Source organism: Mastigoproctus giganteus, chromosome 1 (assembly GCF_048544385.1).
Source record: "Mastigoproctus giganteus isolate SK-2022 chromosome 1, ASM4854438v1, whole genome shotgun sequence".
Lineage (NCBI taxonomy): Eukaryota > Metazoa > Arthropoda > Arachnida > Uropygi > Thelyphonidae > Mastigoproctus > Mastigoproctus giganteus.
The window spans coordinates 89,777,209-89,803,470 of record NC_143575.1 but is presented as its reverse complement, the minus strand read 5'-3'; the positions used below and the strand labels follow the sequence as shown (position 1 = coordinate 89,803,470).

The 26,262-nt window shown below is 36.5% G+C and overlaps 1 protein-coding gene across 1 annotated transcript in view; it reads right to left on the bottom strand.

The window, feature by feature from the left end:
• Window positions 1-26,262, bottom strand: part of Cul2 (cullin 2) — a 388,410-nt gene that overhangs the window by 23,098 nt on the left and 339,050 nt on the right. Inside the window, exons 21-22 of the mRNA XM_090373712.1 lie at window positions 23,634-23,830; window positions 7,924-8,028 (exon numbers count right to left, since the gene is read on the bottom strand). Of these exons, the coding sequence (XP_090229838.1) occupies window positions 7,924-8,028; window positions 23,634-23,830 (302 nt within the window). The remainder of the gene's footprint in view (window positions 1-7,923; window positions 8,029-23,633; window positions 23,831-26,262) is intronic.

Below are 26,262 nucleotides of genomic sequence, written 5' to 3'. Positions count from 1 at the left end.
CAAATTAACCGTTTTCGAGATAATGCACATTTTCTGTTAAGATCCGCCACTGACTATGGGAGCACTAGTTTAGCAAAAAGCTGTGAATTCTTTGCTAAGGGTGGTTTTATTAAACATAAGATAATACATTTTTAATTTTTGGTTTCAATGCCACAAGATTTTACAGGTGTTACATCTACAGGATGTTCTTTCTAACACCTTTTCCTCAACATCAGGTGTGATGCTTCTGGGCCTACCTGCTCGTACTCCATGTGCAACTCACCCATGTTCTCTAAGGCACTGATGTACCCTGATGAATGTGCACCTGTTAGGCTGTTTGGGGCTGAGAGTGTTGCCATCTGGTATTGCTTCCATAACTACCACCCACCACTGGAGGCGCCTCCGTAGCCAGGTGGGAAGGAGCAGCAGTGCGTAGCACACGCTTCTTGATTAGACTGCGGTTCGAGCCCATCACCACCAAATACGGAGGACCTGGAAAGGTCAGGGAATGACCATCGCATATCCCGGAGCAATATGGCCTTAGTTGCTAATGCTCCTAAAAACCAAATAACAAACAAACAAACCCACCACTGGATGAGATGCCAAAGCTAAAAAGGTCCACCTCCACAGCTGGATGAAGATGAGAAGTAGAAATATTGAACATACTGCATTTAGTGTAGTGCAGGATAAAGTCACTAGTGTTCAGGCCTTAGGCAGAAGGGCTGGCTTGAAAAGTCGGAGGCACTGTCCTGTGGACGACAGCAGAGCGAGTGGCACTGTCTCTTGTATGGCTCCACAACTGCAGGGCAAGACCACCCAGGAATGAAGAAGCCAATGCATGAAGTGGAGCATCAAAATGAATACATTCATCATGTGAGCATACTACCAAGTAATGAAGCTTGAGTCAGACATGACAATGTACAGGATGAAGTTACACGTCAAGTTGTTCGAACGATTCCTGACTATTCAGGTCACTGAACAGTGAAAAGCAGATCACAGGCAGCCCATCATTAAGAACAACCTGATAGCCTCTAATTGATTAGAGCAAATGGGAAGGAAACTCCACATGTGGGGCAAAATTTTTAAATCAACTAGATGATTGTTATTTGCATCAACGTGTCAGAGAAAGTACTAGGGAAAACAATACCCTAGACCTCTTCATCACCCATGAACCAGATGACATAATAGGGCTGACAGTACAGGAACCAGTAGCAGGAAATGATCACAGAGTTCTACGGTGGATGATGAAGAGAGAGAGAGGTAGCAGTAGCAAAGGAATGGGTTATAATTTCAGGAAAGGAAATTACGATGCCTTAAGGTGCTACATGGCCTTTATTAATTGGGTAGATATCTCACAGAGAGCAAATACAACTGAATTATGGTATACTTTTAAAACATTAACCACAGCAGCCTTGAATGCTTATATACCATTAAAAAAATTACTCCACGAGGAGGATTCCAAGTTGGATGAATAATGAAATTGCCAAATTACTTGAGCAGAAAAAGACAGCATGGAAAAGTTACAGAGCAAAAGTTACAAGCCTATAATTGATCTGTAATAATGCCACTGAAAAGGTTAGGCTGGCAAAGGCAGATTATGAGAAATTGCTAGCAAAGTGGTGGGGGTTAAGGAATTCTTCACATATATAAATGCAAATAAGAGAAGGACAAACCAGATCGGACACTTATGTAATGGACGTGGGATAGTATTAGATACTACAGCTGAAGTTGCAGATGAACTTAACAGTTATTTTGCATTAATCTTTATAGAAGAAAAACCCTTCATATCAATGAGAAATTCTGGGAGTGAACTTGAAAAAAATGTAATTAATGATGTTGAAATTTGACACGTTTATTTAATGAAAAAACTTTCGAGCCTACAGGCCAGTAAGGCTCCTGGGGTTGATGGCATTGAACCATTGAGGCTAATTATGAGAGCATCACTGGACTTAGGAGTGATTCTGTTGGATTGGAAAAGTGCCAATGTATCTCCGATACATAAGGGTGGTTCTAAGAGTGAAGTGGGAAATTACCAGCCAGTTATTCTAACTTCAGTGGTAGAGAAAATCATGGAGACTATGATCAAGGGTGGAATTCAGGATCACTTAGATAGAAATGGAATTCTGAAGGATACTCAGCATGGCTTTGTAAAAGGAAAATCATGTTTAGCTAATCTAGTTAGCTATTTTGACAGAGTCACCCAAGGGCTGGACTTGGGGAATAATTTTGACCTTGTTTGTTTGGATTTCAGCAAAGAATCTCACTCAGTCCCACATGAGCGGTTACTTTATAAGCTGGAACGGGTTGGAATCATAGGGAAAATCGTTAGATGGATAGCAGGGTGGCTTCAGGACAGGAAACAGAGGGTTGTGATAAATGGCTATGCCTCAGATTGGGTTGATGTAAGAAGTGGGGTTCCCCAAGGATCAGTATTAGGACCACTGTTGTTTTTGATTTTCACAAATGACATCGATGAAGGGATAGAGGGTGTGATGTCTAAATTTGCAGATGATGTAAAGATTGGTAGAGTAGTTAATGATTGCCACCAAGCAGAGCTTCTTCAGAATGACCTAGATAGACTTCAGAGATGGTCAGAAAAATAGCAGCTATGCTTTAATTCAGCAAAGTGTAAGGTATTGCACCAGGGGGAACAGTAACTCCAAAATAACTTATATACTTGGCAGAGTTGAACTAAAGCCAGTAGTGGAGGAAGGGGACTTGGGTATTATGTTATGGTCAGATATGAAGTTCTCCGAGAATTGAAGGGAACAATTGCTAGTAGAGATAAGGACGTCATAATCAAATTATATAAGGCTATTGTTAGACCACACTTGGAATACTGTGTTCAAGTATGGAGACTGCACCTAAAGAAAGACATTGTTCTTCTTGAAAGGGTCCAAAGATGGGTAACTCGCCTGGTGAGATCGACAAAAGGTCATCCATATGAGGAAAGACTTTGAATATGTGGGTTGCAGAGGTTGGAAACTAGGCACCTTAGAGGAGACTTGATTGAGGTGTTTATTTAAGGCTCTGAGAGGCATGAGCAAAATGAATAAGGACGAAATTTTCGCAGTTATAAATGATTCTAGAACTAGGGGCCATAATTTCAAGTTACAGAGGGAGTTGTTTAGACTGGATTGCAGGAAGTTTTATTTTAGCCAGCGAGTTATAAATTACTGGAATAAGTTACCTACATGGATGGTAGAGGCTGACAATCTGGGGAAATTCAAAGGTCAGCTGGATCACCTAAGGGAAATTCATAGGTTGTCCATTTCCTTTTCTCTTATTAATTTTTATTATTATTATTTTTTTTTTAAATTTTCTTCTTATTATTTTATTTTATGTATTTTTTGTTATTTTATTTTATTATTATTATTTTTTGGCTGGTGCAGCATAAGTATAGGCTTCCTTGCACCATGTGGCCATTATTAATATTAAAATACTAAAAATACTAGCTCTTACACATAACAATGAATACGGACACAACAGAAGGAGAACTAGAGGAGGAACAGCAAGTATAAGAATTACAACCTGTAGCAGCTGAAATGGAGATAGACAAGATCACGATATCCAGAATAGAAGACGAGCGGAAGAAAGCTCTAGTAGAATTCGAGGGAATGGATCCCACAAAGACCCATATCACACCAAAGCAGAGATCCAACAGAAAACATCTTGTGGAAAGTCACACACTACTTCAATAGGTGAATAATACTGGATTATCTCAGCAACAATGTAGTAATACCTGACACCATCCGCACAGCCATTTACTGTGCCGCTGTAGCAGCCACCAGGATGAATGGAAGGGAAATAGACAACAACATAACATAAAATGCAGAGAGACAAGGAACCGCCAGCCTGGGAAAGAAGGTTACAGCAGAAGACAGATGAGATAAGAGCAAAGATAGGCCAAGCAGTACCAATAGGGTAACAGAAGTAAGAAGTGGGGGTGGGGGTGGGGTGTGGGGGGCAGGCAGGAACGCACGCACGCATGCCATGTGAAAGAGAAAACATGAAAGTTTCCCAGTTGTTACTGCCGGGGCGTGTAGTTCCATCGTTACCAACAGGTAATGCCAGTTGGCATTACCTGTTGTACCTCTACCACACGCATAGCTTTGTTTAAAGATGGTGGCTTCCAGTCGCGAGAAGGCATTTTCTGTGCTACTGTTTGATAAGAACAAGTGTGCAACAGACGTTCAAAGGAAATTTTGAAGTGCGTAAGGTAAAGAGCCACCAACCAGGAAGGCTATTTACAAGTGGCATAAGCAATTTGTAAAAATGGGTTTGCTTGTGTTCGGGAAAGAGCGGTGGCCGGCCTAGTGTTACTGTCGATAATGTGAAACTAGTGAGAGAGACATTCACAAGGAGCCCCAATAAATCAGTGTGAAGAGCGTCACGTGAGCTGCAAATTCCAGCCCTGACAGTATGGAAGATTCTTTTTAAAAAACTTTCTATCAAGTCCGTATAAATTGAAGTTGGTGCATATGTTAAAGAAAGATGATAAAGAGAAGTATTTCCAATTTTGTTGTGAAATGCAAGGACTGACAGAAGAACATGACGACATCTTTAATCGTGTAGTGTTGAGCGATGAGGCCACATTTCACACCAATGGGAATCAATCAACACAATTGTCGAATCTGGGGCACCCAGAAATCTGAAGAGATAATTGAATACGAGCGTGATTCGCCGAAGGTGAATGTTTTCTCCGCCTTGTCACGCTGAAAAATATACGGACCTTTCTTCTTTGCCGAGGTAACTGGGCAATCCTACCTCGATATGCTGCAGCAATGGTTGATGCCTCAAGTTCGGGAAGATAGTGATGACTTTATTTACCAGCAAGACGGGACCACTCCCCACTTCCATAATGACGTTTGGGCCTACCTTAACACCAAGCTATACAAGTGCTGAATCCTATGTGCTGGAGAAAGGGACGAATATTTCTTGAAATGGCCGCTGAGATCACCGGACTTAACTCCGTGTGATTTCTTCTTGCGGGGCTACATAAAGGATCATGTTTATGTACCATCTTTTCCATGTGACGTGGAGGAACTAAAGCAGAGAACTGAAGAAGCTACCACCACGGTCACACAGGATAGGCACAGGGTACGTCAAGTGTTCGATTACCATGTCACACGTGGTTCCCACATTGAATCGTTGTGAAGTGATGTGATGTAAAAAAAACTACATTTTCTCTTTCACAAACCATGTGTGCCGCCTCTGTAACCATGTAGCCAGGTGGGCAGGAGTAGCAGTGCATAGCACACGCTTCTTGATTAGAGCAGGATTCGAGCCCATGACCACCAAATACGGAGAATGCGGAAAGGTCAGGGAATGACCACCGCATATCTCCGGCACAATATGGCCTTAGTTGCTAATGCTTCTAAAATCCATATAACAACAACAACAACAACAACCTATGTATATCACACTGATATGTCTAATCTTTGTGCAATAAATTACTGGAAGTGTTCCTGCCATTTATAAACACCCTGTATTTACATTCAGAGGCCAATTCAGTTTGAGCGAGGAATAGGGAAAGAACCTATTTAGAGAAGAGACCACATTACAGAGAGAGGAATTAACAAAGGTTTCTGTCTAGTACTTCTGGAGCAAATATGCCAGCCAACCTTATTCCAAACAAAAGAAGCCTGTTTGGACACTAAATGAACTGATTTCATCTGAAGCAATTTCCGAAGTGGAAGTTCCCATGTCACCAATCAAAAGTTGTTCTCATAACTTTTGAATTTCCTATGTCATTTACAAAAGCAGGGAGATCATATTAGAGAAATGACAGTTGGAATTTACATTTCAATAGCAACATTGGCAGTAGGTCTTGTTCTAGTAGTCACAGCAAGTAGAACTATATGTTGTTTTGTGTTATGCATAAAACTGACTGACCATTATTAAGAACAAAGAATTGACACAAACATTTTTGTGAAGTTTAACAAAGCTTATTATGGATGAAGTAATGTCAAGCACAAGGGTCCTTGACTGGCACAAAAAATTTAAAGAATGTAAGGAAGGTATCTACAATGATGTATGAAGTGGTTCTGACAGTCACTTATAGTACTAGCAAAAATGTTGGAAAGGTCAAAGATTTAGTTCACTTCAGCAGATAATTAACTTTGAGAATAATGGCCAAGGAGTTAAATTTGGATAAAGAAACAGAAGACAATATTTGTTCTGATCTTTTAAGAACAGATGTACAGTAAGCCCCCGCTATTCGTGGGGGTTACGTTCCTGAGAAATGTTGCGAATACCAAAAACGCGAATACTGAGTAATGGCTCCCATAGTAATAAAGGGGTTCCGTTCCAAAGAGGCGCCTCCGTAGCCAGGTGAGCAGGAGCAGCAGTGCGTAGCACACACTTCTTGATTAGACCGAAGTTCAAGCTCGCGACTACCAAATACAGAGGATGTGGAAAGGTCAGGGAATGACTACCGCATATCCCCGGAGCAATATGGCCTTAGTTGCTAATGCTCCTAAAAACCAAACAAACAAACAAACAAACAAACAAACAAACAAACAAACAAACCGTTCCAAAGTATGAAATATATAAGAAAAACTAGTCTAAAATTTTGTCTATGTATGTATTATATGTACCTTCATAATATGACTATGTACATAGACAGTACATAGTGAAATGCAAGCATAAGGCATCGAAATGAAAATAAGAGACAATTTAATATTAAATGTAATATTTATTAGAAATTTCAAACAAATCTTTCAAACCAGCGCCTTTGCTAGCAAAAAAAACTTATCCTGCCAGTGCTAGTTTTGCCTTTTCAAGAATGATGAGTGAACTTAACGGAATTTTATTTTGAGTTCGGTCTTCTATCCACAGATTTAAACCTTTTCCATTTTTTCTAATTTAACATCATGAATTACAGAGCAAATTTTTGAATTTGCTCACTACGGCGGATTTTTTCTTCCGATTTTTTGATTGATCGTATACCGTTGACTCATTGATTTTATAATGTTTTGCCACTGAGGAGACACTTTCACCATTAGAAATTTTGTCTAATAACTCAATTTTATTCGCTAATGTCATCACCTTCTTTGATATTTTCACATTTCTCTTGTTATTCGTAGCCATATTTTTGTACGGGTTAGTAAGAACTTGTCCACAATAAAGTCACTTTCTTCCGTTAACACACTCAAAAAAGTCTGTTTTACACTGCAAAACGGTAGATTTATCACTTTTGTAAGCATATCAATTTATAAATTGATAAATTTATTCAATTTATAAGCATATAAATTAAAAGCAGACGACGAAAACTTCCATTACAAGCGCACAACACATACTGAACAAGGATTAGCGAAAAACATCTACGCTTGCGATTTTGTCACCCCTCTCCCCCCACCCACCGAGCACTGTTTTGACAGGGAAAGATAATTTTAGGCACGCCCATGTTTTTTTATGGCGGATAATATTCACGGCGCTTTAAAATTCATATTTTTTTAGGTTTCATTTTATATTAAATCGGCGACCGCGAATACACAAAACCGTGAATATAGATACCGCGAATAGCAGGGGCTTACTGTATTAAATAATGCATTTTTGGGTTAAACAGTAACTGCTTATGAACCACTGCGTTTCCATATGGCCAGGAAACAAAATAAAATCTGCAGTAAAAATGTCTTAGATCCCCAAATCTAAGCGAACATGCATGATAAAATCACAACCGAAGACTGCTGAATTATTTTGTTGGTATTAACACTGTTAATGAAGAATTCATCCCAATATCAAACGGTGAAGCAGGCTTCTTATGTATAAATTCTGAAGCAGTTGAGAGACTCCTTTTTCTGCACAACGTTGCATTGTATCTATCCCTGTAACAATAAATGAATTAGGAGAATCCTTGTGTATCTGTTTTTCTGAACAATGCTTGTGTTATTTATATTACATAATATTTTATACAATATTATAATAGTATGAAATTATTACCTGGGCAGTTTCCTTTTGAACAATGGTTGTAATTTTGAACTTTGTTCGCTTATTTGAGTAATTCTTGTTTAATGTTAAAACACTGTTCAAACTTAGAGGACCATCCTGCAAGAAATTAATCACTGTTAAAAACCAATGCACAACTTATGTCTATGTATATGCATACAAACACTGCAAAATATTAAAAATACTGGCTAAAGAAATAGTACTACATAAAAATCATTAAGTAAATGACACTGTTTTAAAATTCAGAATCTTTTGCCCCTTTTAAATTAAGAGAACATCCATGGGTACCTATTCTTAGGTGACTAGAGTCAGATGGAACAGTCAAACTGATAGAAGGAGCAAGATTTTAGTATTTGTGTTCTGATTGAAGGTTTAAGGTTTTAAACAGATTAAGAAAAATGAATACTAATGGCATCTGTACTTTTTTTCTGAGTGACATAAATTTAAAGTGGAAAAGGATGGTGCTGGATAGATGTGCAAAAGCTTGTTTTCAACCAGAGTAATCATTACACTGGTAAACAAAATGAATTTTTTATTTTCTTTTTTTAAAATCTATGGAAGATGTAAACACTTTTAGAAATCAGTTTTGTACTTAGATTTCAAATATGTTCTCAGTTTTTCTCTAGTTGTGTAGGTTTCATAATACAACTAATAATATCAGTTATGATGATTTCATTACAAAACATGTGAAACCAGTTATAAAAGATCGACTAGTTTTATATAAAAAATCTGAAAAACTAGTTATTATTTATTCACTTCAAATCACCAAGCAAAAAATTATTACCAGAAAGATCACAGGGAACAACCATTTTGAGAGTTCTCACGTTTTCCAATTATGTTTCTCCCAGCTAATTACCAAGTAAATCCCAAAATATTCTTTCCAAGGTTGAGATGATAAACATTTAAAATCAGAGGGCATAAGAGCGTTACCTTGAATTAGAGCAGCAGTTGCTCAAGTGCAAAAAAAGAGTTGTACGGCACCTGTGTGATACTTTTCGATAATTACTCCGTGCAAACATAAATTCCTTCAAAAAAAAAAAAAATTTCAATTATTAAGCCTGAACAAAAAAGAAAAAAAAAGTGCAAATTTTTTTTTCACAAGATACTTGAAAGGCCTTGTACAACCACGGATGGGATAGGACCGAAAATCAGTACATCTTGCAGAGTGACATATGGCATTCAGACGTTGGTTCATTTCAAACAAGGGTGTAATGTTGACCCGTTTTTACCTGAAATTTTGTTATTTTCTAGGTACCATACTAATCTTGCATTTGTTTTTTTTTTAAATATTTTACAAAGACAACTGGTTAGAGATATGGGTTAAAAAATGTATGGTTTGGATAAGTTTTCATCTGGTTTGGGTAGGTTACTATCACACAGTGCTAAGTAATTGGAAAAAGATGGTGTACATAGTTTCTATTATATAGTTTACCAATTTTTAAATCTCCTCAGATGTTTTATTTTGTAATGTACTTCATTGTCCTACTATGCTTGGTCTCATTAAGCTCAAGGTTTTACCTAATTCTTTGATCATTAAAAGCTGATTATTCAGTTCATCCCTACTTGAGGATGAAATGAAGTTTATATTTGATTAAAATATAAAAAAATTACACTGCTTTTCAGTAACATAACTTTGAAATTTAATTAATTAATAACTGAACATTACAAGAAACCTAAAATGTTTCGGAATACTGTGGTTCCTTTATCTGTGGGAACTGGAATAGACATACAATATGAAATTGCATCTTAGGATGCCTACAGTCCATAATAAATACTACATAGTCTTCCAGTCATGATATACTGACAGTGAAAAGTCATTGTGTTATTATTGCAATGCAGTGCAGTGTATATTTTAATCAGCTTAATCATACCTGCATACATTACTATGTCCTTTAAATGCCTTGTGTGAAGTTTATATTTATTAATTCTCTCTTTGCGCATCTGTAATTCTCAAAAATTTGGGGTTATTACACACACTTTGGCAAAAGTTTTTCCTAATGCTTTTGTGATATAATCTGCTACAGAATCTTCCTCCCACTGAAGTACCGGAGATGGACTGTTTTCATATTTATCATTCAATTTTTGAATTGTTCCATATTTTTTGTGTGCTGATTGAACAATTTACGGAGATGAAGCAAATACACAAATTTTTTCTGACCATGGCAGCACACTTATCTGGCTTTTGTACAAACTTGTTTATCAAGGAGACTGTCTGTGGTGGAATATTTATAGAATCTATCCCATGCTTTATTTCGTCTTCTGTTAGCTTCAGTTCCATTAATTGAAAATGGAGAGATTATGCTGGCCTGTTAGTTTTTTATGTTCTTCACATGTCTCTTCATGTCGATTCTTCCTCACAATGGACTATGTCTGTTTGAATCTTCTAAGAAACAAATGCGGTGGAAGCTATATCTCTATTCTTTGTATTCATTCTATTTGTATTTAATATTTATACACACATACACAATATTTATATATATATAAATATTGCAAGTAAGTTACAGAAAAATGTATCCAGGGCACACAGAGGATGGGAATCCTCTTGGAATCAATTTGCTGCAGCCTATGAGAATAGCAAGCAAAGCATGGAAATTTGTTATTAAAAATAAACTGCAAACTGTTTCAGGCTATCTTGATTTCCAATAATGAGTTCTGTTGGGGAGGGTGCAAACAATGTATACGCTCAAGATTATAGGTGGAATGCTGTCAATTCTGCTTGGAACATAAATGAAGCAGTTTCATTTGATGATTTGGTAAATTTTGAGTGCGACTACTGAAATTAGTATACTGTATTTAACTGGTGCAGTTTCCTGGATACAAACACAAGAACAAGAGAGTCAAACAGAAGATGAAGATATAGAAGTTACCAATAGGCAAAAAAGCTTGGAAGGCACTGGGTGAACTGTGTAGATTTATTAAAGGTCTTCTAACTGCAACAGAAATCAATAAAAAAAATGCACCGGCTTACTAAATAATAAGTGTGTAAGTTTATATATAGTGTGTAAATTTCCATTTTTAATACAGTAATACCCCGAAGTTACGCGATAGGTGGGTCCGACGAAAATCGCGTAAGTCGAATTCGCGTAAGTCGGGGTACAACTTTGCATATAAATACATATAAGTTTTGCTTAATTGGGACCAAGGACTAACAAAAACACTAGTTTAGAAGAAAAATATTAATAAAATTGCTTCTTTATACATATTAATACAAAATATGTATTAAAAAAAACAAATGACTTACGTTAAAAAGTTATTTCGATGTCGATGGCTTCATAAAATCTAACAAATTCGTCTGACGACACAGCGCGTTCTTTTTTTCACGCAGAATTTCTTCGTAGCAAGCTAATAATTTTTTTATTCCTTGCTTTGTAGCTATAACGCGTTCTTCGTTGGAGTCTATGTTTTCTAAAATTTTTAAGCCCTTTACAATTGAGCCCTTTTCAATTTTCAACCTGTCAAGTTTGCAATTGTCATGTGCTTTTCGCCGCTTCATTTAGGCCTGTAGCACGTGCAATATCACATGGTCTTTCATTTCGCTCAAAGCGTTTCACAATTTTATATTTTTTTCTCTATCGACAGAGGCGGACTGGCAATAAGCCTTACCGGGGAAACCCCGGTTGGCCAGTGTGATTTTGGCCATAAACCATAGTATGAGGCCACTATAAATTTTCCCGGGTAAGAATTTTTGACCCAGTCCGCCTCTGTTTATCGATAATTGCTTTTCTTTTTTCTCTCTGAATCTGCAGTGTCTTCACCAGGACGCTTCCTTTTCATTTTTAGGGAATAAAGCACAATTACAAAACGAGGAGGCACGTTTGATACGCATAAACAAAGTTGTGCGCATGTAGCAACTGAATAAACAACACCATAAAGGCAGAGATACACTATTAACACCTCACATTTCTAGGGGTTACTACCATAAAACAATAAAAATCCAGTTGCGTTTCTGCTAGTGGAATCTGTTATAAACTGGTAGTAAACTCGATCTAATTGCATTTGCGATTATACCGATAGCTGGAATTGTGTTTCTGCTAGTGGAATCTGTTATAAACTGGTAGTAAACTCGATCTAATTGCATTTGCGATTATACCGATAGCTGGAATTGTGTTGGTTTTTACGTTATTATGGTGAAAGTGTGTTTCCCCTTCACTGATATAAAAAACATAAAAGCAGCAAAGTTGAATTTTGTTCATCTTTCACTCTCATTCTCCGCCGTTGCACCGTATATCGATAACATATGAAAAACGACCTTGAAGATAGTGGGCGGCAGCTTTGCCAAACGAAAAAATCAGGAACCGCGTAACTCCGAGTTCGCGTAAGTCGGGGTATTACTGTATAGTATACTAGTTTCTCTGTAGCCGAGTGGTCAGGAGCGGGAGTGCAGTAGCACACGCTCTTTGAGTAGACCGGGGTTCAAACCCCTGACTGCTGAATACGGTTGATCTGCCAACCCGCACTGGACCAGCGTGGCAGATTATCATCCATTTCCCTCAGCATGAATCATTGAGGAGGCTTCCATCCTGCAGTGGGTTGATAATGGCTGCACTTTACCTTTTTTTTTTTTTTATACTAGTTTTCTAGATATAAAATTATTTTTTTAAATTTTAATTAAAAATTCTGGGCAGTAAAAGACATCAATAATGCCTACTGTATTTTTATAGTAAATTACTTTTAATAGAAAAAAAAAATAAATTTCAATAACTTAGTATTTTTCTATTCCTTTCAACATTGAGTATCAAGAATCTACTGTACTTTTTACTGGAAAAATGTTACTTTTCATAATGCAATAATACAATACTGAGACAATTTGTCATAGCCTCACATTATGAGAGATTAATGCTAAATACTAAGACTGTCTTAATTTAAATAAAGCTTTTTACTTGTTCTCTCTATCTTTTTACTAATATCTTAGTAAGATGAATGTTTTCAGAAGTTTCTGCCATCACTGATGGAATAAATCCCTGTAAGCTGATGATGAGAATAAAATTTATCCTACTATAAGACCTGATAAATTAGGCAGATAGGCTGAAAAGTGGTAATTCAAGTTTAACACTGATAAATGCAAGGTACTAACAATTGGATAGCAGTAATCCCAAATTAAATACCAATTGGGTGGTACCACGCTCAGAAGTGGAGAATAAATGACTCTAGGGTAATGGTAAATAGGTTGCTAGGACAGCTTGTGGGGTTCTATCAATGATATATGGGAACTGTGCCAGCAGGAACAAAGAAGCGATTATAACACTGTATAAGAAGTCATTGTACAGAATAGTCTATGCCCGACATTGTACATGTCGGGCATAGCCCATTCTGTAAATAGCCATGAAAAAATTGTGGCGGTATTTTGCAATGAATTGCCTTGGTATTGCATTACTCCAATTAAAATGCACCCTATACATTTTAAATAAAAAGCACACTGCTTTTAATTTAAAGTGTATGTCACTAACCAGACCCAGGGTTTCAGATGTGATTAGAATCCCATCGGTGGACGGGTAGGCATAGTGAAGAACCCAGTGATGAGATATATCCACAATTGAGATGCGAGGTGGTGCAGTAAGTAAAGTGGACATAATTAAGTTTAAGGCAAAAGCCTCGTGCTACTAAAGCTATAAAAAGCTTCCACGCTATGAGGCAGATGTACTAAGTAGAAAACCCAGTTTGTTCATAAAATTTATCCTACTATAAGACCTGATAAATTAGGCAGATAGGCTGAAAAGTGGTAATTGAGGTTTAACATTGATAAATGCAAGGTACTAACAATGGGATAGCAGTAATCCCAAATTAAATACCAATTGGGTGGTACCACGCTCAGAAGTGGAGAATAAATGACTCTAGGGTAATGGTAGATAGGTTGCTAGGACAGAAAGTCTGTGTATAGAAAAAGGCCACACTTGATATATACAATGACTTTTTATAACTTTAACAGTTTGAAGCTTTTGCCCTGAATGTTAATCATGTCCACTTACTTCACCATCTTGAATCAAACATATTGTGGACATATCTTGTTGCTGGTTTACTCAGGTCTTCACAATGCCTAACTGCCGAACGATGAGATTCCAAACAGAGCTAGACAACTTGTTGCAAAGTGTCTCCACAATATGAGATGAATGTCGAGAGTAGGAGTGTGTGTTATAGGCCTAGTGACCCTGATGAGTATAATGAACAACTGTACACAGAAATAGAGTGGGCCAATAAACCAAACTGTCTTATAATGGGTGATTTTAACTTCCCACATATTGACTGGAACTTGTGGATTGGTCAATCGCACACTAGCAAGGCTTTTGTGGATTTATTGGATGATTGTTTTCTACAGGAGCATTTTCGAGAGGCAATCAAAGGGAGTAATACTCTTGATCTGATTATCAGTAGTGATTCTTCATGCATTAAGAATCTGTAGATAAAGGAGCCACTAGACGGTAGTGATCACAGTGTGCTGATGTGGGATTTACTCAAAGATGTAACTATGGTATAACCCAGGCACTAGGGAATTGGAAGATGAATCTGTGATAACCAAAGATGAAGAAAATATAACAATGGAAGAACTAGAGTTAATATTACAAAAATCAAAAAAATGAAAAAGCCCAGGCATAGACAATTTGAATGTAGAACTATTTAAATATGGGGGCACGTTACTAAAAAACACACTACTAAAATTATTTAACATCATATGGCATAAGCAACAGATATCCAAAGATTGGGAAACAGGAATAGTAATCAATTTACACAAAAAAGGCTCCAGAAATAACCCTAACAACTACAGAGGGATAACACTGCTGTCAACTGCTGCAAAGCTATACTCTAATATACTAAAGAATAAACTTAGAAGAAGAACAATGTGGGTTCAGAAAAGGGAGAAGCACAATAGATGCCATTTTCTCACTACAACAAATTTTGGAGAAAAGAAGAGAATTCAATTTACCAACATTTCTGCTCTTTATTGATAGTGACTCTTTATTGATTGAATGTAAACCGCGAAAAACTTTGGCAGATTCTACGTGAAGAAAATATCCCAAACCAACTCCGGAAAGCGATCCAAGGCCTATATAAAAACTCAAAGGTCTGTATAAAATATTCTAATGGCCAACTATCAGACCCAATTAACACCAATAAAGGAGTGAAACAAGGATGTGGACTATCACCAAATTTATTTAATATCTACATCAATAAAATTCTTAAAGAATGGAAACAAACAATTAACAACGGAATACAGTTGAACAACAGGAATAAAATCCAAACTATATTATATGCTGATGATCAAGTTATAACTGCAAAATCCGAAGATGAACTAGAGATAGCAGCAAATGAACTTAATAAAATAGGTAAAAAGTACAAGACGAAAATCTCCACCACAAAAACAAAATCAATGGGATTATGTGGAAAAAACATACAAAGAGTCAAAATTGTTATTGATGATAAAATAATAGAACAAATATCTGACTTCACCTATTTGGGAAATTTAATATCAAATGAAGGGAAAGACATCCACACTAAACTACAAAAATATAATAAAATGAATGGAACGATTAAACGCCACTTCGGAAAACAAATCACTACCGAAACAAAATTACGACTGCACAACATCACTTCAAAACCAGCCCTCTTCTACAGATGTGAGACTTGGGTCATAAATAAGAAATATGCACACAAACTAGAAACAGCACAAATGAGATTTTTAAGACCATTATTAGGCTTTACAAGACTAGACCACCAAAGAAATTTAGATATCCGCGAGAAATTAAAAGTAGATAACATAGTAAATGACATAAAACAGTATCAGGAAAAATGGATCAGCCACATAGAAAGAATGAACCCAGACTGGATCCGAAATTAGCCTTTAACTACAAACCTACAGGCAAGAGAGATGTTGGTCGACCAAGACAACGATGGCGAGATCAAGACCACCTCCAAGAGCTACAACGGAACAGGTCTTAAAAGACCTAAGCTGGACCAAGTTCATGATGATGTAACTACCATCAGGGGTGAAGGGAAGGGTTTTTGCTTTTGTAAAGGTGACAACAGAGGTTGCCGACAGTTTTTAAATTCTATACACTGGGACCAACTGATGATGTTACCAACAGCAAATTCCAAATGGGAAGCATTCAAAGAAGTAATCTTGGAAGTTACTAGGTTTTTCATACCAACTAAGAAATATTCTTCAAGATTTAGGCTTAAATTGATGTCAGATGAACTAATGAGACACATGGAAGAGAAGAAAAATGCATGGGGTACATATAAATTAACAGGTAACACAGAAACCTATGGTAGATGTAAGCTGGTCTGTAATGAAGTCACAAAGGAGGTTAGGCAGGCAGGCAAAGGCAGATTACGAGAACTCTTTGGCAAAGGATGCAAAGAGTTCTTTACTTATGTAAACTCTAAAATGAAGAGGATGAATCAGATTGGTCCACTTGATATCGATGGTACAACTGTTGATGATCCTGCTCAGGTAGCTGACAAACTGAATGGGTATTTTACATCTACATTTAAACACGAGGAGTTATTCAGGGAGGGGAATGCCAGAGGTTTATTAAACTCTGGCAGAGAACTAAATGATTTTGTAATAACTGAGAGCAAAGTGCAGGAGAAATTGTTGAAGTTAAACTTAAGAAAGGAACCTGGGGTGGATGGGATCTAAAGGTTGTTGTTGTTATGTGGTTTTTAGGAGCATTAGCAACTAAGGCCATATTGCTCCGGGATATGCGGTGGTCATTCCCTGACCTTTCCGCATCCTCCGTATTTGGAGGTGACAGGCTCGAACCCCGGTCTAATCAAGAAGCGTGTGCTACGCACTGCTGCTCCTTCTCACCTGGCTACGGAGGTGCCTGGATGGGATCTATCCAGTTAGATTAAAGGAGGCAACAAAGGAAGAAAGCAAACCCTTAGCCATAATTATGGGAGCTTCCTTGGGCTCAGGAGCAGTTCCCATGAACGGGAGATGTGCAATGTGACCCCAAAAAGTCTATAAAAGGTAACACAAGTATTAGCATTAGTAGAGGCATATGATGCAAGAAAGCAAGCTTATTCAGCATCAGCCAAAAAAAAAAAAAAAAAAACACACCACTCCCATTTCACCCCTCCGTTCGTTCGAAATACCTGTCCAGTTGAGCCTTAAATTTGTTTAGGCTATCAACTTCAACAACAAGTGATGGAAGTCGGTTCCACCAATCAACCACCCGCTGGCCAAAGGCAAATTTCCACACATCTATCCGACATCCGTCCTTCCTCAATTTGAATTTATGCCCTCTGAGGTGATTATTCTGAGCAAGATGAAGAATCCCATTGGCATTGAGCATGCTCAAACCATTCAAAGCCTTATACACCTCTATCAGATCACCTCGCCGGTGCCTAGTCTCCAGACTCTGTAATTTGCAAAACTTAAGCCTTTCTTCGTAAGAGCAACCCTTTGTTCCATTCACTAATCTTGTTGCCCTTCTCTGTACCCGTTCCAGCAGCTTTACATCCTTCTTGAAATGAGGCCTCCAGACCTGTATACAGTACTCAAGATGTGGCCTAACCATTGCCTTATACAAGGGAATAATCACTTCCTTATCCCTGCTAGAAAAATTCCTGTATATCATTGACAATACACCATGAGCTACTCTTGCAGCTCGTCTGCACTGCTCAGAGAACTTCATATCTGCCTGCACAATTACCCCCAGGTCCTTTTCATTCTCCACCACTGTCAGTGTAGTACCGCAGAGTTGATACGTTGCTCTGTGGTTACTGTTTCCCATATGTAGTACATTTGTCAATGTTAGACTTCATTTGCCACCTCTCAGCCCATCTGTTCAACCTTTCCAGATCCTGTTGCAGCAGCATAGCGTCAGTAGTGTCCTTAACAACCCTGCCAACCTTTGTATCATCTGCAAACTTGGACATTAAACTTGATATACCATCATCAATATCATTCATAAACACCGAAAACAACAACGGACCCAACACTGAACCCTGAGGAACTCCACTAATAACATTAGTCCACGTTGACCAGTGTCCATTGATTACCACTCTCTGTCTTCTGCCACTCAACCATCCCCTTATCCATAGCAGCAATTTGCCTCCAGTGCCACACTGCTCCAATTTGTGCAGCAGTCTTCCATGTGCAACAGTATCAAAGTAATTACAGACCTGTTAGTTTAACTTCTGTTCTGGAGAAATTAATGGAGGCACTAGTTAAAGACGCATTGCAGGATCATCTAGACAAGACTTCAGTTATAGTTTGGACACAAGCATGGGTTTGTTAAGGGGAAATCTTGCCTGTCTAATTTGATTGGATACTATGGCAACTAAAGTTTAACACTGACAAATGTAAAGTACTGCATATGGGTAGCAGTAATCCCAGAGTAATGTATCAACTGTGTGGTACTACACTCAGTGTGGTATGATGTGGTCACAAAGGAACTGGATGCAAAAAATAATTTTGATATCATATACTGCAATCTTAGGAAAGCTTTTGATACTGTTACACATGGAAGACTACTGTACAAATTGGAGCAGTATGGCATTACGGGAAAGTTGCTGCTATGGATAAAAGAATGGTTGAGTGGGAGAAGACAGAGAGTGGTAATCAATGGACACTGCTCTTCGTGGACTAATGTTATTATTGGAGCCCCCCAGAGTTTAGTGTTGGATCCTTTTTTTTTTTTCTGTATTTATTAATGATATTTGAAGGTATATCAGTCTTAATGTCCAAGTTTGCAGACGATACGAAGGTTGGCAGGGCCTGTTAATGACAGCATGCTACTGCAACAGGATTTAGAAAAGTTGAGCAGATGGGGGGCTGAGAGGTGGCAACTGAAGTTTAACATTGACAAATGTAAAGTACTGCATATGGATAGCAGTAATCCCAGAATAATATATCAACTGTGTGGTACTACACAAAGGGTGGTAGAGAATGAAAAGGACCTGGAGGTAATTGTGCAGTGAGATATGAAGTTTTCTGAGCAGTGCAGACAGTCTGCAAGAGTAGCTCATGGTGTCTTGTACAGGAATTTTTTTAGCAGGGATAAGGAGGTGATTATCCCCTTGTATAAGGTAATGGTTAGGCCACCCCTTGAGTACTGTATATAGGTCTGGAGGTCGGGTGACCAGATTAAAAATTTGATCTTGGGGTACTCATTCTTATGTTTGGGGTACTCGCATTATTATCTTAAAAAAAAAAAAAAAAAAAGGAACAATTTTAATAACAAATATTTTTTTTTCTGTATTTTGTTGATTTTTACAAATTCATGGAATGCAAAATTAGTCAAATTTTAATAAAATTATCCGAATTATAGTGTGCTTTAATTAGTTTAATTTTATTGCAAGAGTTATAAACACTAAAGGAAACTTTTATAAATATTAACATCAAATGTTTTATATAACTGTTTACAATACATATTCAATAAACCTGATTTATTTTATCAAAAAGAAAATGTTGAAATTTACCTAGCAATACTTTTCATTTGAGCAAATTTTCTTTAAGAGTTTTTCATTTTTTTTTGCATATGCATAAAATTCTTTGCATGACAGTATTCTGATTGGTTTTCAACGGTTCTCCTTCAACATTTTTTACGTCTAATTTATTTCTATCCTTTTTCCAAACATTAAGCTAAATACTTGCTCACTCATTGCATTTGAGTGAGGCAAATGCAAAAACAAAATTAATAATTTTTTCTGTATTATGCACTTTGTATGCATTTAAAAATTTTATCCAAATAACTGGTATTTTTTAGGTCTTTTTCTCAATATTTTTATGGAATGATTTCAACAGAACATATTCTTCATACAGTAAATCAATATTGATATTGGGAATTTTAAAATAATAAAAAAAGTTTGTTGCCTGTGCCTTAAAACATTACAATGAAATAAAAAAGAAGTCAAGTAGAATGTAAAAGGTACAAAGTAAGCATAATATAAATATTTTATAAACCTCTTTGTAAATAGGATAGAATGTCATTTTTTGAGTCTTTAAGAGTACATTTCAACAACAACTTTATTGTCAGTTAATTCTTTCTTCCTAAATAATCATTGAAATAGGTTTTTTTTTATGATTTCTGCTTTTTTTCAAATACCCCATTTCAAATTTAAAAAGGGGGTATCTTGGAAATATAATTTCAAAAGAGGGATATTATACTCCAAAATGGGGTGCATCTGGCGACCCTATCTGGAGGCCTCATTTTAGGAAGGATGTAGAGCTGCTGGAATGAGTAGAGAGAAGGGCAACAAGATTAGTGAATGGAACAAAGGGTGGCTCTTATGAAGAAAGGCTTATTAAGTTCTGCAAATTACAGTGTCTAGAGACTAGGCACCTGTGAGGGGATCTGATTGAGATGTATAAGGCCTTGAATGATTTGAGCAAACTCAATGCTGATGGGATTCTTCCTCTTGCAGAGATTAATTGCTTGAGAGAACATAAATTCAAATTGAGGAAAGACAGTTGTAGAATAGATGTGTGGAAATTTGCCTTTAGCCAATGGGTGGTTGATTGCTGGAACAAACTTCTATCTGTGGTTGTAGAAGTTGACAGTTTTAATAAATTCAAGGCAGAACTAGACAAACATTTGGAGCCAATGGATGGGTGAAATCGGATGATTTTTTTTTTTTTTTTTTTTTTTTTGCAAATGCTGTATAAGATTGCTTTCTTGAATCATATGCTAATGCACTAAGCAGCAAATGCTGTTTCTCAGAGCTAAATACGGAAAGGAGCTGTGCCCATGTACAATGACTTTTCATAACTTTCATGGTTTGAGGCTTTTGCCCTGAACTTAATTTAGGCCAACATTATATAAGGCAATGGTTAGGCCCCATCTTAAGTAGCACATACAAGTTTGGCAGCCTCATTTCAGAAAGGATGTAGAGCTGTTGGAACAGATGCAGAAGAGCAACAAGGTTAGTCAGGGACACAAAAGGGTACTCTTACCAAGAAAGACATCAGCTCTGTAAATTGCATCATCTGGAAACAAGGCACCAGCGAAGAGATCTGACTAATGTGTTTAAAGGTTAATGGGTCGAGTAAACTAAATGTTGATTGCTCCCTTACTCTTTGTTGGATGACAAGCACACAAGGGAACATAATTTAAATCAGGAAAGGATGGTTGCATGATGGATGCACAAAAATTTATTTTTCAGCCAGGGCATAACTGATTGTTGGAACAAATTTCCACCTGGTGTTGTGGAAGTAGGTAGTTTGAATACATTTAAAGGAGGATGGAGCAAATTACTAGAAGGGATTGGCACAGGAAGTGAGTATTTTTTTTTTTTTTTTTTGGTTGATGCTGTATAAGCTTGTTTCATTGCAATATTTTGCCGCTATTAATACTAAATACAGACTTCCAACCGGGAAGCAAGTGACACAAACCTTATGATAATATAGATAAAATAAGGTAGAAGACGTAGACAAAGCTGAAAATCCGTACTTACTCAGATTCAGACATGTTTCTGGAAATATCACAACAGTATTAAATTTCTGCCTAAATTTCTTTTGTTTCCAGCACCTTTTTAATTGCACAATAATTTTCTGTTATCCACTTTTTAACATTTGAATTAAAATGCAATATTTATTTTGCCTCAAAAGTTTTTAAGATTTTCATTTGTGGTAGAATTCTGATAAAATTTTTTTACAAAATTAAAAATATTTTTGAGTTTATTTTACAGGGTATCTGAAAACTTCACAGAAATACATATAATAAATACAATTTATCGAAAAAACAGTTCACTGAATATCAATTCACCGAAAACAGAGTTCACCAATAAATAAATTGGAATAAGTAACACAGTAATAATGTTCATTTTTACTCTAGAGTGTGCACATGCACCCACCTTGATGTCTTACTTTTTTTTTTTTTTTTTTTCTTCTTCAAATAGGCCTCTGGGGTTGGGAATATTCATGTTCACAATAACTGTATAATCCTACACCAACTGTTATTAAATAATTAGAGTTGTGTTGTATTAAGATAATAATGATATAAATGAAATGAAATAAATAGAATGAATAATATAATTACACTGGATAAAACTGATAAAATAAGATACCTGTCTGTACAATAAAAATATATAAATTTTTTTTAAATACAATAAAATAAAATAAAATAAAACAATGTAGATAAAACACCGGATAAAAGCAATAAAACACCAATAAAAGCGATAAAATACCAATAAAAGCGATAAAATACCAAAGCTTTCAGAGGTGTCCGCCTCCTTTTTTCAACAGTGAAGTTTATCGTACAGTACATCCTTAAATATCAAGCAGGCTCACGGTTCACAGCATGTGTTTCTATAGAAGGCATGGGCAGTATTCTCCCCATGCGCACTGGAACCAGAAATGGCTCGAGAGCATGCCAGGTGGAGCAAGCTCTCCTGACAAAGCTGTTATCATCGACTGGGCGCACAGATTTTGGGATAGCAAGTGGCTCAAGAGCTTGCAGATTTGCTCCTCTGTGAGCAACACTATTAATAAAGACAGGGGAATCCGCATTCATACCCTCTTCAAAGCTGTGGTTCTTGGACGGGATGAACGGTTCTGTATGACACGCTCCCAGTGCACATGGGGAGAACACTGCCCATGATCCTGTAGAAACACGTGCTGTGAACCGTGAGTCTGCTGATATTTAAGGATGTACTGTACGATAAGCTTCACTGTTGAAAAGGAGGCAGAAGCCTCTGAAAGCTTTGGTATTTTATCACTTTTATTGGTGTTTTACTGCTTTTATCTGGTGTTTTTATCTACATTGTTTTATTTTATTGTATTTAAAAAATTTTTTTATATTTTTATTGTACAGACAAGTATCTTATTTATCAGTTTTATCTGGTGTAATTATATTATTCATTCTACTTATTTCATTTCATTTCATTTTTATCATTATTATCTTAATACAACGCAACTCTAATTTATTTAGTAATGGTTGGTGTACGATTGTACAGTTATCTGGAACTTGATGTCTTACTGGGAGATAGTTTTTACAGCATTTATAAATCCTGTCTCAAAATAAGTCATTACTGTTAATGGTGATGCAGATGGAATTAATTTTCTTAATTCTTGTAACATCTGAACATATGTGTTTTCAGATTTGTCAGTTAGTAATGCAAATAATAAAGGAAAAACAATTTCTTAAACCATGAAACATGTATAGCTGAGAAAACAAAAGAAGAACAGTTTTAAATGTACCATCTGCATACCAGGATGGGGAGACTACCACTGGTTGACAAACTGTCCAGGACAACAAATGGCTCACGATCCCTCAATTATTAGCAGTGTTGGGACTGTGCTAACAATTGAAGATTCCGTTGTGCTGAAAATATTAAACTACGATCAACTTCAGGACCAGAGCCAAATAGTTTTATGCAGTTTTTAACAATAAAAATCCATAAAACTGTGGACAGTATTGAAAAAAAAAAAAGACTTGCTTTTTAAAATGCTACCTTGTATTTTTAATGTGAAGAATATTTATATAATTATTATATAATTCAATAAAATTTATTTATTTTTTTTGTCTTTCGTTGAATTGTAAGAGTAAAAATAAACATTATTACTGTGTTACATATTCTAATTTATTTATCGATGAAACCTGTTTTTGGTGAATTGATATTCAGCGCAATGTGTTTTCAGTGAATTGTTATTTGATGAACTGTTTTCAGTGAATTTTCCTAGACCAATTTTACAGATAATACAATCAAGAATGATAGTCATAATAAATATTTATCAAAGTATAAGCATTAAAAAAACTTGCCTCTTCCACCAGAAGAAGTTTGGCCTCTATAAGACTTTGCAACTGCTTACTCAGTTGCTCTTCATTTAGCCTCGTGTTCTCTTGTAAATCATGGTAAGTTAGTTTATCTGTATTTTCGTATAGTAATAACAAGGCCATCTGGTACGTTCCCATTGTAACTATATAAGGCTTTTTTAGATAACACAACTTCAATTCAGCTATAAAGAAAGGTAAAGAAAAAAATTATGAAAATTTATAATATATTTAAGACACACTATCAGACCAAAAGTATTTGGACACCTCTCCATGGATATTGTGTACTGCAGGGCTACCCACAAGTTGGCAACCACATTTTCTGAAAATGTAGGCTTGGAAGAAATTCCATGATGTAAGTATCAGAAACTAATCATTCTGAAATAAAATTATATGTTTCAAGCATTTAAATTTCTCCTCTTTCCCTTGCCTGTATTACTGAAAATAATAAAATTCAAGCCACTTAATTTGCTTATAAATTTGCAAATCAAATTTATATACAGTCAACGGAAGTTTATTTAATGAATTTCATTTCTCCAAAGTTTAACATTTTTGTGTGGAAAACAGCACATTTTCTATGTGAATAATTACATATGATTATATAATATTTGTTGTTTGTTTGTTATTTGGTTTTTAGGGGCATTAGCAACTAAGGCCATATTGCTAGGTGAATATGCAGTGGTAATTCCCTGACCTTTCCGCATCCTCCATATTTGGTGGTGACGGGCTCGAACCCCAGTCTAATCAAGAAGCATGTGTTGCGCACTGCTGCTCCTTCCCATCTGGCTACGGAGGCGCCTAAGTTGATGATTATATAAGAAATTAATGTAAGGAACAGCGAAGAAATATATATAAATGATGAATAAGCAACTTAAACAGTGGAAGTAATAAAGGACTGTAGTGCAGTAACTGTGAAATAATAGAATTCATATGTATAACAGCAAAAGCCAAAATATTTTAGAACCTAAAGGGATAAATTTAGAAGCCACTGAAGAGACTAAATATCCCAGAGAAAGAAGAAATATCATGGATTTTGACGGCATAATTATACATTAAAAGAACGGAAATACAAAGCAGCAGGAAAAAATAGTGAAAGCAAGTAGAACATACCATGAAAAAAAATTAATAAAAATCAAAATCAAAATAAAGAAATTATTCGGCTACAGAGATGTTAGGACTATAAAACAGTGAAGAAAGCTGTGATAAGAATGATATTTCTCTCTCACTTTTTTTTTTGTGGTGTCCTCCAACTTAGCCTTAAAAATATACAAAAGTGCTTGGTTGGTCAAACAGGTTTAATAGCATTGGTGTACTGTGCCAGAAGCTCTTGTGCATGTGTACCAGCAGCAGTACATTAGAAGGTATCACATGGATCGGAGCTTATAGCTTTCAATCCAGGATGGTGGTTGGATATCACTTCAGCAAATTTTTTGTCTGTACAACTGTGATGCACCTGAACCTTCCTGAAATACACCATAGTGGAAGTTATTCATAGATGGAAGACTGTATGTAAGTCTTCTTCAAAGAAGAGAAGTTTGGGTGGCCTCAAAAACTTGTAGAATGTGATTGATAAACAGTAAGGAGGGTATTTTGTCTCTTACGTATATCTGCAGAAAAGAACAGGGCAGTTACAAGAGACCATAGGAAAATCAATCAGAAAATCATTCATTTGTAGGGCGTTAAATTCTACAGTAAGACATAAGACCAATGCACACCATATACAAGACCAATATCATAATCACTGATATGTAATGGAATATGGAGTGGGAATGTTCCCAATGTTCAGCAAACTAGAACAAAGGGAAAAGGTGCTATAAAGTAACAAATTTCACTACATAATGTTTTGTTCCAAATGTATGCGTGGAGATTGCCTCGAGAGTGCTTTCTGTTGGAATGTATCATCTTGACTAATTTTGTAGAGGTAATAGGTACAGGATATAGGAAAGTTTCAGCTAATTAAGGCATTATCAGTTGGTGGCAGTGCCCAAAACCATGAAATGATACCTAATTTACAGAAATTGGTCCTGTCAGTGTTGGCATGACATCCCATCTCATACGGGACTGGTTTGTGGATAGCAATGCTAAAATTTGGACTGACCAGCTCAGACCCTGGACCTCAACCACAATGAACAACTGCAGGATGAATCGGTGCAGAACATTACACTGTAGCTAAACTAGGTCTGGCAGCTGCTTTGCAGAAAGATTGGAGGCAAATTATGGCAGTACCTATCAGACGTTGGTAAAAAGCATGCCCAAGAGGATTGAGGCTTTTCTACATGCAAAAGATGGATCTAGTATTAGATTTCTGCATTAAAAACTCTTTTCGCAATTGTGTCCAAATAATCTTGGTCATATAATGTATACCGAGATATATCCCAATAAAAGATTTATTATAAAGTACCAACTGTGAAATTCAATGTCATATACAGGATAATCCGGGAGGAATAGTAAATTTGGGAGGTTATAGTATCGATCATTCTGAATGAAAAAGTTCATATAAACACATGTCCAATTCTCAATGGATATGGAGATACAGCTGTTTGTAGTGCACACAGCTCCCTGAATCAGATGTGACCAAGAAGCAGTTATAACCTGACACTGTTTGGTGTTAGAAGTG